Source organism: Synchiropus splendidus, chromosome 14, assembly GCF_027744825.2.
Source record: "Synchiropus splendidus isolate RoL2022-P1 chromosome 14, RoL_Sspl_1.0, whole genome shotgun sequence".
In the NCBI taxonomy this organism is placed as follows: domain Eukaryota; kingdom Metazoa; phylum Chordata; class Actinopteri; order Syngnathiformes; family Callionymidae; genus Synchiropus; species Synchiropus splendidus.
In genome coordinates this window covers 2,659,471-2,674,726 of record NC_071347.1, presented here as the reverse complement: position 1 = coordinate 2,674,726, position 15,256 = coordinate 2,659,471, and the positions used below count along the sequence as shown (strand labels likewise).

Genomic DNA, 15,256 nt, shown 5'->3' with positions numbered 1-15,256 from the left:
TGGATGAGCGAGGACTGAGGATAGTATCCACAAGGTTTGTATCTCAGTCTCATTTGAAAATTTCTATTTTTTAGGAATAGCAGTACATTTTCTGCTTGTATTGGAAAAAAAGAAAGAAAGGAAGGCCTTGGTATGGTGTACTACTTAGCCCCCTTTAATAAATACCTCTCCTAATGCCATGTCACCAAAGCTGGAGAAATGGTACGCAGAAATACAGTTACACATTACTGCCCATCCTATCAATTGTGTACAAAACGTGTTGTTTAAAAATCAATAAACCATCAGGTTTTAAAACATATCTCTAATTGGTACTGTGAAAATGTAAAATGAAAAGAGTATTCAAAATTAGCTCTCTGACTTGTTGAATCTGAATCTGAAAGATTGTTTCATTTTCTAGTTTTATATACTATATTCACAAAACAATCACACAAAACAAAGACAATATACAGGACCCCAACGACTCATCCACACACATACACTCACGTGCGCACCCAACTATTGTTTTGTATGTTTCCAATATAAAGTAAAATAAAAAGAAATGTTTTTTTCTTCCCTTCTTTGTCATGGTAACAGATAGGCTTACGTTCTGTCCATCATTATATCCATGTATGGTTCCAAAATTTGGGCAAAGTCTTTCTGTCTCCCTTTTTTGTATACGTCATCTTTTATAGGCCACTGCAATTCAATATCTGCTTTTTCCACATGTCCAACGTCGTGGCGTCTATACTTTCCCGCAAAGAAGGCCTGAAGGAGTCCGAAGTCCAATATATGGTTTCTCTTTTGTACAATTCAAAATTATCTGGGGTAGATTAAAGCTAAAAAAGCTTTAAGGTGTTTCCATTATTTTGTCCAACCCCTGTATGTTCTCATGAGCCATTTATATTATAGCAGTTTTGCCATCAACTGTCTTTGAGCTTTTAAGCAGGCACTTTTCCATTCTGACTCATCAAAAGCTTCTGGATCTGCTCTTCATGCAGATTACAATAATTTGATAAAATTCCTTCATTCTCATCATATTTTTTAAGGATGTTTGTCATTTTAGACCACACCATTGATTTGATATGAATGAAATGAAATTGCAAAACCATTTAACATGAAACAAAAATTGGAATAAGCGTATTTCACTTGTTTCAAGAAGTATTTATTCCACACAAACCTTCCCAAAATTTACACAAATATACACTACTCTTGAGAAAACAAGGCATGCTGTTGCTGTCTATAATGCTGTCATTTCTACATCAGACATTTTCAAGGTCAAGGTCAAGGTAGCATTAATGTCAATGTGCAATATGTGGGACATTCAGAGGATGGAAATTACGATAATCAATGGCCCCTGTTGCAGCGGAAACACAAGACAGTAAGCCTGGAGAAAATAAATAGTAAATAGACGTGCAAAAATAAATGTTCTAAAAGTAAAAAAAAAACAAATGGAGACAAAGTATAACCTAGCAACCGAAAGTAAACAATATCATGACAAGACAAAAGAGACAGTTGTGCAATAACATCATAAACATATTGTGAGATCAAACACAGAAAAACTTCATAAACAAGCCACAACTTGAAAATAGGACACTCTATGACAACTACTGCCATAGCCGGGCTACTTGTCTTTGCCGAAATGCACACCCACGTTCTTGGAGGGTTGGCGTCAGAACTGCATTACCCAGGCTCCCGTCCCGTCCCACTCTGCTTCTACCCAACAGTTACATTAGCCAGGTAGCGACACAAGTCTTCACTTAATGAGAGGCGACTAGCACTGTGGTGCGTTCAAGGACACCTCTAAATCTAGAATAAATCATGTCACAAACGGGCCTTAATTTACATGTCAAATGATGTGACTCTGTATGTTAAGGAGCTGTTGGCAGGTGTAATTCTGCGCTACTGTGTATGACTGTTGCCACATCAGATGGTTTGGCAGAATTGAACCTGACTTGACAAATCCTTCAAGCATGGCTGGTTTGCAGTGAACAAGCAGTATACAGTCTTATATTAAGTTGCAATATACAGCCTTTCTCATGATCAGGCTTTGTTAGCCTACGTCACTAACCTGCTGCCACGCATGACATGGTCACACTCATTTGGACATTCAAAGAATTGAATGTCATTTTCTTAGTTTCTCAGTTTCTCAAGGGCTCAGTTCCCCTATGAGTTTTGAACCATGGCCTCTGAGGGAAGTTGAGGCTCCCACTTGCTTTTACCCAGGGTTTAGCAGATGTGATTCGGGATCAGAGATGAGCTTGATTCCCTAGAATGGCTCATCACTTGAGGCATCCATACAGGCAGCCAAACTGGGGAGAGAATGCAAGCGTTGTTTTGTCAACCCACCACTAGGGGATCACCAACACGTCTAATACAAATGGATCGACCTCAGCTCTTTTCTGTGGAACGGAGCCATCGGCTGTGCCTTGGCTTCAGCAAAGGAGTTAGGAGGAAGAAATACATGACACACTCTGACACTTCAGAATGACTTATTTTGTCGAGGTTGGTACGTCTTGGGTCCTGACCCCCAGCGGACGATTTTTAGGTTTTTGCTTTGCTAGGGCTAGGCACACTCATTAAGCCCATTCACTGTCTTTCAGTGATTAAAGAGGAGTCTTCACCAGAGCCATAAATCATCTCTGAGATCAAGACTGTTGCTGCCGGGGACAGGTTCTCACCAACAGATTCTCAAATCCACCTTGATTATCTGTACGTGCTTACACCATGCAGACATGCAGTATTCTGACTGTCTGCCTCAGGTATAATGTGAGCAACCACGCATCAAGGTCTGATGAGGTCCGACCAAAACAATAGACCAAACGTTAACAAAATTTTAAAATTTCAAAAATGTACTTTCTTGTTACTCATTTTTTTGGCTGTGAAACAAATGAACTCCCAAAGACCAGTTTTACCGCTTCATGAATAACTTTTGTGAAAAGCAGAAATGTCTGAAAAGTTGTTTGTATTGGGCAGGAGCAGTCTCCCCGCTGGGCTGTTACTAGGACAGACGTGGGAGTGGGAGGGACCTCCGCTGACTCCTATTAAAGACAGCATATATAAAAGTGAGCCAAGCTGATCTCTGCCAGCTCACTCAGACGGCAGAGAGTGGGAGCGCCTTGCCGGTGTGTGTGAGAACGTGTTGGGAAAGAATAACACACTTGAGTGGAAGAGTGGAAGAGTGGAAGGAGCAGAGGAGCGCAGTGACAGAAGAGGCTGGAGAAAATATTGAAGACTTCTCCGTGTGGAACTGGTCCTCATAGGCAACCATGCCAAACTTTGCTGGCACCTGGAAGATGAAGAGCAGTGAGAATTTTGATGAACTTCTCAAAGCTCTGGGTAAGCCCCTCTTTCTTCTTTTTGCCCGGACTTCTCCGCATGAGTCAAACCATCCATCATGACCATGGACATAGGCTTTTCTTGTTGCTTGAGAATGGCATTCCCGCTCTCAGTTCCAACAAGATGACATTGTTTCCTAATAAATTGCGGTAGATGCTGCTGGAGTGAACTCTTCAACAGGACATATGAAACAGTGAATTGTAGCCTAAACAGAAGTGCTATTGTTGTATGGCGAGAAGGGGGGTAACATTATTCATGTAAAGCATTTAACTAGGGCATGCATTAGCTATGCCAGGCGAGGTCTCTGTGGAACCCACTTCAATTCTCTTGTGTCCAGTCATTTCCACTATTCTTGGTGGTTAACTGATGATGCTTGAGGTTTGGGCAGGTTTATCTGGGTCATTCAATTGTGTGCTAGCACTCTGTCACAGCGACCTCTGAGATAGACAGGGCGAAGTGGAAAAGCTGGCGGGAGACCTATTGAAAAAAAATGCAGTTAAGTCCCCCTGGAGAGCTGAACAAGAACCGTCTAGGAAGAGGGAGCGTCACCCTGCTGCAGAAATATAAATGGGTGCCAACTGCATTGTCGTAGGGTCTTTACACATTGCTTATTTCCAAAGCTCTCGATGAACTTGACTGACTTGAAGTTCCTCTAGCAGCCTGAATGTGCTTTCCTTGGGCGGTGGCTGGCATCCGGCTACAGCTACCAACACAGCGCCATACTGACCTGCTCTGAAACAAAACGTGGTCTCAGTAAAAAATGGCAGATTCAGCCAGCCTGTCTCGAGAATGATAAACTAAAGACAGTATGTGCCATTAATATTCCCATTGATAACTGATCGTACAGACAAAATTGTGATAAATTAAGATAAACCCAAAATGAAGAGGAAGACTAGGTGATGTCTTTATGACGAAGCGTCGTGTTTCCATTCGATGTTGAATGTGACGACAGGAGCTATATGTACTGTAGGAGGCCCATTGCAGTGAACTGGGCGTTGGTACACTGAAAAAAGGAGTCTATTGTTAGCGCCTGGCGCTAAAAAGAATGAAAACCTACCAACAGTTATTACCATTAAATTCTGTGAAATGAAGTTTGATAAATGGATACATGAACATGTTGTGGTGTGGGGTAACACCTACCAAAGTAAAAAAAAAAAACGACCACTGCTTCTGCTACAGAAGAAGGCTATTAGAATAATGTACAAGGTAGATCAATCGTTTGTTAAAGCAAGAGTACTGAGGTACCCTGGGCTAGTAGAGAGACAAACCCTGTGGGTCATGTTTAGAGCCAGAAATGGACTCTGTCTACAACAGGGGTCACCAACATGGTGCCAATGGCCATTAGCCTGCAGAGACCATGGCGGTGACGGGGTTGATCCGTCGTGATTCTGGACCCCTGAAGTTAAACTAGTTCAGTACAGTCAACACCATCGCTGACTGCAGAGTTCAGTATAACAGTCTGAAATGGCTTCAGCTTCGAGTGCTCTTCCTCTACGGTCATAGGAACCAGAAGGACTGAGTGCTCATCACATAGGCGAACTTCCCATAGCTGGATTGTCTCTCCACTGCATGTAAACATGACGCTGTCAGATTTAGCGGTTTAATAGAGCTACTCTGCCTGTAACCACAGTCACTGAGAGCGTCACACAGCAAGGATCAATACGCACACACACGTTCGCATGGACATGCTTTCCCCTACTTCTCACCTTAAACATAACCACACTAAGCAAGTGGCTAACGTTAACGAGGACTGTAAAACAGACTTAAACACATATTTATAATTACCTACTGTAAATGCCGGACTATAGAGCGCACCAGAATATGAGCCACGCCCTCTAAATCTAAGAAGGAAAATAGATCTTGTTCATACATAAGCCGCACCGGTCTACAAGCCGTAGGTTCAGTGGTGCGGTCTCCGCTGTGGACTGGTCAGTGGTGCACCGGCTTAAAAACGCTTTTCAAAACTAGTTTTGAAAACGGGGTCCAGCATCGAGAGTGAGGAAATAGCGGAAACAAGCTGCATAATAAGGAGCGTCTTATCAATGTTGCTCTCGCAACAGACAAGGTGTAGCTCTCCAGCCATCAAGTCACCGGCCAAAACCCGACTCTCTTGAGTTCACGTCTTTTCATCACTTTTGAGCCGTACACACTTTTGTCTCAAGACAGCGTGTCACATCTTTTAGTCACATTACAGCAGTCAAAGTGCGCTGTTTCGTGCCCAAAGTTCCGGCTCCACTGCTGGTCTCAGCGGCTGCTTCTCAATTCCAGACCTCCAGGACATCCACTTTGTTGACGGAGCTGTGGACACTCGGGTGAAAACAGCGCATTTTGAGTGCTTCAAGGGGAAATAAAAAAGCCTCTGATTTCATAGATTTCATCGCCTCTGATTTCACCTGATTTCAGCTTGTAAAAATCCATATGTTAGCTGTGTTGTTGTACAAGCCACAGGGCTCAGACCACAAGAAAAAAGTAGCGGCTTATAGTTATTTTGAAGTTTTCATCCTCAAATTGAGGTTTAACCGTGACCAACCAAAAATGTCCCTACAAAGCAAAATGTCCTCATCAGTAGGTGGGTTTCCAAGAACTGGTCCTCACATGCGTTGCTAAACCAGGCACACACACAGAGGGTATAAGGGGCAGAAACAATCAGAAGTGTTCTTCACTCAGCTCCTTTTTAATCTCTGTGAAATGTCGAATTTGGCTTAGAATGTTTTAGAAGAGCTTCATTCATTCACACATGTATGCCAGGATTTTTATTTTCTCATGCTGGAGTAGTCAGTTTATGGATGCCAACATGGGTGCCAAGCTGGGTTTTGCTTCAGCAGACAAAAGAAGAAAGACAAACTACAGCAGATGTTAACTAGTATCGCATGACTCGAGGCCATGCTGGAAAACTAAACAGTCACTTATTTGTTTTAATTTACATGAGCATTAATGATTCCCATGGCAAGACATAGCTAGTTGATCAGGCATTACTGATCACTGCAGACACACCGTAAGGGAACTACGTGGCAAAAAGTTCTACCAAGTGTTGACTTGACTTGTGTTCAGCTTTGCTTTTACTTCCCAGACAATCCGTTACACAGAGCTTTTACTTGAAAGCGCAGAAGCAAACATCATGAGTCCACAGCTCCTCTCTCGTCTGTTAACACCTTATGAAGTCATGAACGTCACATCTGCTGCATCTTGTCACTTCTTCCCTCTGACGTCAAGAGTCGGTCCTTTGAGACGGGCCTGGATTACAGTAAAGTCAGATTCCAGAGCCGCCACTTCCCATCAGCATCCTCATAGCTGTTGACTCTTCGCTTTTGTTCCTCTCAGTGGACAGAGCTGTTCCCAAACGTCAGACTCACACTACTAATTGAGGGACTGTGTGTGTTTGACTGTGTGTGCGCGGGTGTATGTGATCGCAGAGAACATTAACATTCTGCTCAAGCCAATCTTCTGCTGATTCTCGGACCAAAAGAGGTCAGAGGGTTTGAGCGACAGTAACAGGGTCAGAGATCCCAGAGGGCAGACAAGTTTGACTTGTTTATTAAGGGGTAGAAATCTATTCCATCTTCCCCACACCTCCAAGGTGAAAGCAGATCACGCCCTCCCATTTGAACTGACTTAGAAAACTACCACTTTGGAGTGTATCTGCATCAGATGTTCTCAACCTTGTATTGCCTTGGTAAGGTAAATAGTAGTGCATCTGATACTGCACTTGAAATAAGTCCATTATCTCGTAACATCTGACAGTGACTGCCAGACAATTTGCAGTGTGGTCGCTCATGTTAGACCTGATGGTCATGAATCCATACAATCCTTCACTGTTGTGTTTGCTCTCTCAGGTACAGACTTGGAGCAGGCTACAGACATAGGCCTGTCCTCCATGTCTGACTGTCTGTTATCAGTCCACTCTCAGGCATCACACATCACACGCCTGACTGAATAAATAGCCCTTCAATACATCAGCATTTTGAGTGATGTCACGTAGACACACTCCTTTGTTTTAGGTCTGCTGCATTTAGTCATGTAAAAAAAGAGAGAAACAGATTTGTTTTGTCCCATGATCTTCTGTATTATTCAGGAGGTTTTGTAGGGGAAACTAAAGCCTTAAGAAAAATAACTGAACAAAAGAATCCCCACCTTATCGACGATGATGAGCATATATATATCTATCTGTTTATCTATATATCTATATGTCTATCAACAGCAGTTTTCAAATTCAATTCAACGTGAATTGAACGTAACTTCAACGTAACTTTATCATTTCAGTTTCACGCTCCAACGGCCGTAAAAGACTTTAAATCAGGGGCCTCAAACTGATCCATAAAGGGGCCCGGCGGTTGCGGGTTTTTGTTCCAACCAAACAAGCACACACTGATTAACCAATCGGGAGTCAGCTGAAACAAGCAGCACAAGACTGACAGTCAAGTCATGACAGTCTCCATATACCTGACTGGTGAGAAGGTGAGGTTCTTAGTGGATCAGTTTGACACTGCTGCTTTAAAGGATTTAGACCCGGGGCCACAGCAGCAGCATCCACTTCTGCAGAACAAGAACTAGCACCAAGTGTGAGTCTGAGGTGGAAACAATGATGATTACATGCACCATTGAAGTTAATAAGAAACTACAGCCTTGTTGGATTCAGTCCAGATTCAAGATGACATTCAGGCCTGGAGACACATGAAGTGTGATTCAGTCAAAAAAAAAAAACGGCCTGTCACCAAACAAAAGACTTTTTTTCTGTGCTCCTGGACCCGGCTGCCGATGTAAAAAGTCCATCTGACAGATCATTGGATGGACAGGACATACACACTCACACACACACACAGACACACACACCCCTTTATACTCCTGCGAGAGAAAACGAATTGTGTTTGTCTTGCTCAGGTGTGAATGCCATGTTGAGGAAGGTGGCGGTGGCAGCAGCCTCTAATCCACACGTGGAGATTCGTCAGGACGATGAGCAGTTTTACATCAAAACGTCCACCAGCGTGCGCACCACTGAGATCAACTTCCACATCGGGGAAGAGTTTGATGAGGAGACAGTGGATGGACGGAAATGTAAAGTAAGTACTGCACAGTGAATTAAACCATGATCAGACTTCTCATTTCAGTGGTGACAAATCCAGCTGTCTGCTGTGGTCTTGATGTCCCCTGGTCAGAAACATAGGCTGGCGCTTGTGTCCACATCTGTGTAGAGCACAACTAACACAAATGACTCCTCAAATAACCTTTTACAGAACATTTATCATCCTTTCGGTTATTACCCAAACCTCGTGACCATAGGTGAGGGTGGGAACGTAGATCGATCTCGCGGATACAAGCGGCTGAGATGAGTTTCCTCCGCAGGGTGGCTGGGCGCACCCTTAGAGATAGGGTGAGGAGTTCGGTCATCCGGGAGGAGCTCGGGGTGGAGCTGCTGCTCCTCCACATCGAGAGGAACCAGCTGAGGACGCCTCCCTGGGGAGGTGTTTCGGGCATGTCCTACCGGGAGGAGACCCCCAGGGAAGACCCAGGACTCACTGGATAGATTATGTCTCCAGTCTGGCCTGGGAACGCCTCAAGATCCCTAGGGATGAGCTGGGGGAGGTCTGTGCGGATCGGGGAGTTTGGGCTTCCTTGCTCCGAATGCTGCCTCTGCGACCCAACCCCGGATAAGCGGCAGAAGAAGGGAAGGGAAGAACATTTATCACATGCTATCACAAATGTGTGACACATGGCAATTGTGGTACGAGAGCATGTGAAAAGCTCCCACTTGTGTGAGTCTCATGTCGGGAAGGGCACAGCAGTTAGAGCAACGGATAAATACTATAAAAGCTCAAGCACCTGATAATGCCCTGAGTTACAGGACAGAATGCAAAGAGAAGACAAATCAGTTCACCAGCATAAGTTACCAGCACAAAGACTGAATTAGAGTCACAGTAGCTACTGTATCTTTGAGAGTTTCTTATATTAGACACATTTTTAAAATATATTTGAACCCCAGTTCTTTATTTTCTTCTCTCCAATTTCGCTGCCAGTGTGTGTGAAGGGGGCTACCACCGATCAGCGTACTGGACGGGTTGCCGTGCGTCAACACAGCATGTCGTATAGTTCTGATGTCACATGCCATTGGGAAGTCTGAGTGCAGAGTTGACACCTAACCATTCACAAGAGTTCAAACAATTAAAAACTGAACCAACAAGAACCTAAAAACAGATCACCTTCATGGTGTGGTGCTGACTCATTGTGACTTACAAGAGATGACCTTTATCACATGCAAAGAGGCAGAAGAGTTGGGATTGCTGGTTTTAATGTAGACCAACCAAAGAGGAAGCACACAACATGAACAATTAAAACCAAACAGAATGAGCACGGGGAGAAAATGAAACGACAACTAAAAGTCTCAGAGAAGAGAAGAGGGCAAATAATGAGAGAAAACTGCAAAATAAAATCTCTGAAGCTGAGATCCTGGTGCCCAACGCCTTTGTGCCAGTCTATGTGGGTCTATGTGGTCCAGAGCATACTGTGGCGCTGGGAGCGAGTGGGGGAGGAGACCAACGCGCAGAGGCAGGAATTAGCGAAACGGTAAATTAATGAACACATGACACAAACAAGTACACACAAGTAATCCAGTGGGAAAATACTTGCAGAGACTGAAGACATCATGAGCTACAGGAGATGAGGCTCTGGCATTGAACGCCACGTGTCAGTGGATCAGTAGAGTTGCGGTCAGGTGTGATCATTACAGGCTGAAACAAAGCAGGAAGCAGTTCCAAAATAAAAGTTGGAGAAGGGGGAACCATGACAGGACATATCTGTGTTAATACTTGACTCCTCAGTCAATGAGAAGTCAAGTATCAATACAACTATTAAGTAACTTTACTGTTGTGTACTGGAAATTGGCATTTGAAGAACCATGTCCACCCATTTAGGAGTAATTTAGTTTAAAAATACATCTACCCAGTCACTTCCATATTTTCATGACACCAGGAAACAAGCATTTCTGTGATCCTCAAAAGATCATGGGAGTATCATCTGGATCGTAGTGGATCATCATCATCTGGAGCATGGCGCTGTATCACCACTGCACTCAAATAGGTGATGGAAGGACTTCTCAAGTGACAGTTTTTGGCTGTGAGGGAGAGAGCCATCTATTTGCCTTTCCTCAGGGCTGAGCTATGACGGTACTGAATGTGAATTTTGCATTTCAAGCAGCAATCCAAGTGTTAACCGTCTCCCTCTATGTAGAAATTTTACCGCAGATAGTTTCAGGGACATGACCCTTGTTGCAGGCGATGTAGAAAACCGCTCACGTGCCATCAAGGATCTTCCTGTTGCTCTTTCTACATGAAGCAGCGCAAAGGTCAAGGCAGCCCTTTTAAATAAGCGTCACTTCGTAAAAACAACGCATTTAAAATTCCGTAGTTTTGATATGACATTACTCTGGGAGTATGTCAGAGGTGACCACTGGAAAAAAACATAGCGGTTCATGTATTAAAAGCTTATATTATATTACAATATAGTATTGAACCTAAGTCTGTTTTTTGGGGGGTTCTGAACTAATTTATATTTTAGGATATAAATTAGATCTGATCTTAATATTGAACATTTCTGGTTGTATTTCTTGATGAATGAAATACTGTGTACATGAAACTGAACAGACAAAAGTGAAAATAAGGAATATAATACACGTTGAGATGTCTTCCTGTGGAACATATTAGATGTAGCCCCTCTTTCTTTGATGTGCACTGGATTGTTTGGTTGTTATCAATGTTCCACATAAATGCTGGCAAAGGAGTGTATATTTTGGGGTACAGAAAGCTTTTACGACGCTATTGCAGTGATGGACTCAATGAAAATTTAATACGACCTTGCAGTATCATCTCTTGGTATCTTTGTCACGTTGCTGCTGGATTTGTTTGAGCCTGAACCGAGAAGTTTCTCTGTGAAGCTCTGCGTAGCCTCAGGGCACGTTTCTATATGTTACACTAGTAAAGATTCTATATGCTCAGTAAAATGAACTCCACAAATGCATGAATATTAGGTGTTTTGCCTACTCTCTGGATAAATATAATGGGTATATGTGTAAACATTTAATGGCACATGATACAAAGATGCATATGGTTCTGGTCTCATGGCACCATCTTCTATATCCTGAGGATAGGTTGTGTAAAGAGATGGGTGACTGTGTGTGGGGTGGAAATCCTTAGCCAGCACATGGGATGATGATGATGACCAATGGGCTGAATCAGGCTCTCGTGTCCACAGTGTGACCTGTGTATCCTCTCAAATATGCTTCTGGAAAATGCCACGCATTTCCCATCAACCCACTCCTAAAGCTCCAAACCCTTGGCTCATGAGTTGAAGCTGTCATGAGGAGTCAGCAGTGTATTAAACCCCACAGATGAAGAAAGGGATGTTGCTTAGAGTAAGCGCGATGTAACCGTGATGGATTTTATTAGCCCTGAAATGTGCAGGATCATTCCTTGCCATTAGTCACCATTAGTGCAACAAGGACACAACGAATTATCTTCACTTTCTCAGAGCAACATTCTGTCAGATGGGATGTTTCTGAATTAAGTTAGCCTCAAGGACCGTGGTGTCTGTGAAGGTAGAAACACGGCTGCACATGCTCGACCAGTAAGGCTGTAGCCCAGTAAATCCAGAGAACGTTTTTAATAACATCACTGGATCTGTGCTCTCTCCTGCAGAGTCTTGCCATCTGGGAGTCAGAGAACAGGATCCACTGTCAGCAAACACTGGTGGACGGGGATGGACCCAAAACTTACTGGACCCGAGAGCTCAATGGCGACGAGCTCACACTGGTAAGTTTCAATTCACACACCTGATATTTGTCTTGTGAGAAGATCTGTCTCTGCCTGTTTAGCACTCTGGGTGGGACTCTTCAGGCACCTAATCATTTTGCTCACAAGAATGGATTTATGAGATGTTTACACCGACACGGTTAGTTCAGGTGGCGCTTCATCTTGCTAACACTGTAGATAACTCTGAGACCATTGGATACAATTCATGGTCCCCTTAAGTTCCACAAATTAACACTGGCAGTTCAGTGTTTGAAGTGACCCTGGAGAATCATCTGTAGGCCCAGGGAGAGGAACCTCCACCCACCCTGTTGTGGGATGTGAGAAGAGAACAAGGGAAGCCGCTCGGCTGACATCTCACTAATACCTCCGGTATTAACTGGGATTGATTGCAGGAGTCAGTGAGTCTAAAGCCTCGTGGAGGAGAACAGAGAAGGACCAACGGTGTGCACACAGAGAGAGAGCACACTCAGGGGAGCTTTACTCTCTCCCACAGTCAGTTGCATTTACCTGATATGCATGCAGAAGCAACATCCACAGTTAAAGCAACAACTGCAGGCTTCAAAGAAAGAACAGGCGTGCTGTGTAGATTACAAAGACAGGATGAAGTGGAGGAGACTGACTTGCTGCAGCAGCCCGTGCCAGGAAATGCTGAAAGACATACATACATAATAACACTAAACATAATGTTTTTGGTAATATCTGAATAAGGTGACTTGGACTACTTGCTTGGTGAGAAGAAAATCCATGGTCCTGCGGCACTTCTGTCTCTTATCCAGTCTGAGACTGAAGGGAACCTTAGTTCTGAGGATGAATAATTAACGGCGGATGAAAAACTGAAAACTGACAAAAGTTCAATATTATATGAGAAAGAAAGAGTCGTAGCCCAAACACCAATTCGGACGACAAACCCAAGGCCCAAGTGAGGAGACACAGGGAGGTCAACAAACCCACACAACAGGATGACAAAGAGCCGACACATGGAAAATGGTCAGATAAAAAGTCGAAAGGTAACAGTAATGGCTGATGAGTAACAAAGACAACCCTTTAGCAAGCAGGAATACAGTACTGGATGCCCTGGCACACAAAGCAGAAGGCAGGGCGATTAAGAGAAGTGGCTGCAGGTGCGTTCCCAGAAGCATGAGCCGTCAAGTTGTAGTGTAAATAAGAAGTGGGGAGACAAAGTTGCACCACATTACGTACAGCACATATTAGTGATGGGTAGATGGGGTATCGTGAAACGGTTTTGCAGGGTTGATGAAGCAGTGTCTACATTTTCAGGGGCCACTAGATGGCGCTGTTGGTTCAGAAATGATGTGAGGCTTCATTGAATTCGTTGTTCACGTCTAAAGATTTTACAAGAGATAGTGCCATCTGGTGGACTCTGAACATCAGGACACTGTTTCATGAAACTTCATCTACTCATCACTAGTACATACAGTACATACTGTATAATCTTCATAGTGTTGGCTTTTACTTGAATGTGAGGTGTCTGGAGTAGGAAAATGATTTGATGATGCCAGGCCACAGCCTTTATGAACTTTTCTTGAGTGTCTGGGGAATAAAAGCTGAATGTGTCAGAACACATTCCGCTCCAACAAGTATTTGCTCTTGTTGAGAGTCACGTGTGGGTTGGGCTTTTTCTGCTCTTCACACTTTGGTCATGCTTGTTGTCTCTGAGTGCCCTGCCGTTCATTCGATCTCTGAATCCTCTTACAATTGAAAGCGAGCAACTTGTGTGCTATGAATCTCGGAACTATGGATTGGCTATGATTTGTTTATAAAATGCTGTTTTGTCTTGAGGCAAGCACTCAAGTTGAAGAAGCTGTCCACAGCAGGGATCCAAGCCTGGACGGCGTGATCGGAGCCCTGATCCATGCACCGCTGTTCTAGTCAGAATCAGTTTAATGTGGCTTCTGGCAAAGAAGCAAATGATGCGACATGTTATCATAATTATCTTGATGAGCATTTTCTCTCTTGCAAAATGAGCCACAAAAACTCAATATTTATGAAACATCTGTGCGTCAATGTCTTATACTTCAACTGATCTTTTCTACTATCCACAGGTGTTCGGGGCTGATGATGTAGTATGTACAAGGATCTACATCCGGGAATGAAGCACTTCAACACACCAGAAGCAAAAACCAGAAAAGATTTTTTTTTTCTCCTAGCAACAGTGAATATTAATTAAATCTAGAGAAGAGCAAGGACCTCCCCTGCCATTCAGATCCAAAGGTTCAGTGAGAATTGAGTCTACTTGCAACAAAATATTGCTTCTGTGAAATGACAAGAATCAATAAAAATGAGCGAAACAGAAGGTTCATATTATTTATGAAAATTGGAGAAGCGTTTTCAAGGTTACCAAGTGACACTTCTGCATCAAACATTGTATTAAATCTTGTTGTACTTCAAATGTACTTCACAAATTCATTTAATCTGTAAATGTGACTGTTTTCCAGTACAATATCATAGCAGTCATAAGCAGTACAATGTAGTGTCGTGGATTGTGTAGTAATTGTAGTAAATGAGGCATGTTTTATTGCAGCCATTATCAACTGCAGCTGCATGATTATTGCGTGATGGCAATGGTCATGTTGCATGTAACTGTGCAGTGTAGATAAGACACTTGAGGCAGGGTTCAATGCTCCAATGCTGCTGCAGCTGGTGAGAGACAGTCCAGGCCATCACACATCAGGGCTGCTGCCATCAGCTCTGCTCATGATGACAAAAATAAATAAAGACAGCAGCCCTTCACCACAGACACTACAGACATTGGTTGGGTTTCTAATGGTCAGCAGGAGTTCTGGGACCTCACACACCAGCACCCCAAACTCGTCGTCGTAAAATTTTTGCAAACTGCAAAAAAAAGTGCTGAGATGCGACGGGAGACGAGCTTCATCTGCAATGAACAACTTTGCTACAGCATCCACCGGTGGTGTCTTCAAGCCAGGTGGTCATATTGAAGGAGGACAGGCAAAATCTAGGTTGTTTTCATTGTCTCCAAGTGACGCCTCTTTTCTGATTTCCGTCTTGCTCAGCTTCCTCCTGATGCCATGTGTGTTCATTGGTCCATGGTAATTTTGATTTGTGCATCTGTTTCTCAACGTAATTGATTTGATAAATTACTATCTTAACTGACAGATCTC

At 43.4% G+C, this 15,256-nt stretch overlaps 1 protein-coding gene across 1 annotated transcript; it reads left to right on the top strand.

Annotated features, from left to right (window-relative positions):
- The first annotated feature begins 3,059 nt into the window (after positions 1-3,059).
- crabp1a (cellular retinoic acid binding protein 1a) lies at positions 3,060-14,444 on the top strand. Its single transcript, XM_053885753.1, has 4 exons — positions 3,060-3,315; positions 8,194-8,372; positions 12,000-12,113; positions 14,177-14,444. The coding sequence occupies exons 1-4, from the start codon at positions 3,246-3,248 to the stop codon at positions 14,225-14,227; spliced, it is 414 nt and encodes a 137-aa protein (XP_053741728.1). The 5' UTR covers positions 3,060-3,245; the 3' UTR covers positions 14,228-14,444.
- The last annotated feature ends 812 nt before the right edge of the window (positions 14,445-15,256 follow it).

Coding starts and splice junctions, on each gene's coding strand:
- crabp1a (XM_053885753.1), top strand. CDS start 3,246: ATGCCAAACTTTGCTGGCACCTGGAAGATGAAGAGCAGTGAGAATTTT. Junction 8,373..11,999: donor TGGATGGACGGAAATGTAAA/GTAAGTACTGCA, acceptor TCTCTCCTGCAG/AGTCTTGCCATCTGGGAGTC. Junction 12,114..14,176: donor ATGGCGACGAGCTCACACTG/GTAAGTTTCAAT, acceptor TACTATCCACAG/GTGTTCGGGGCTGATGATGT.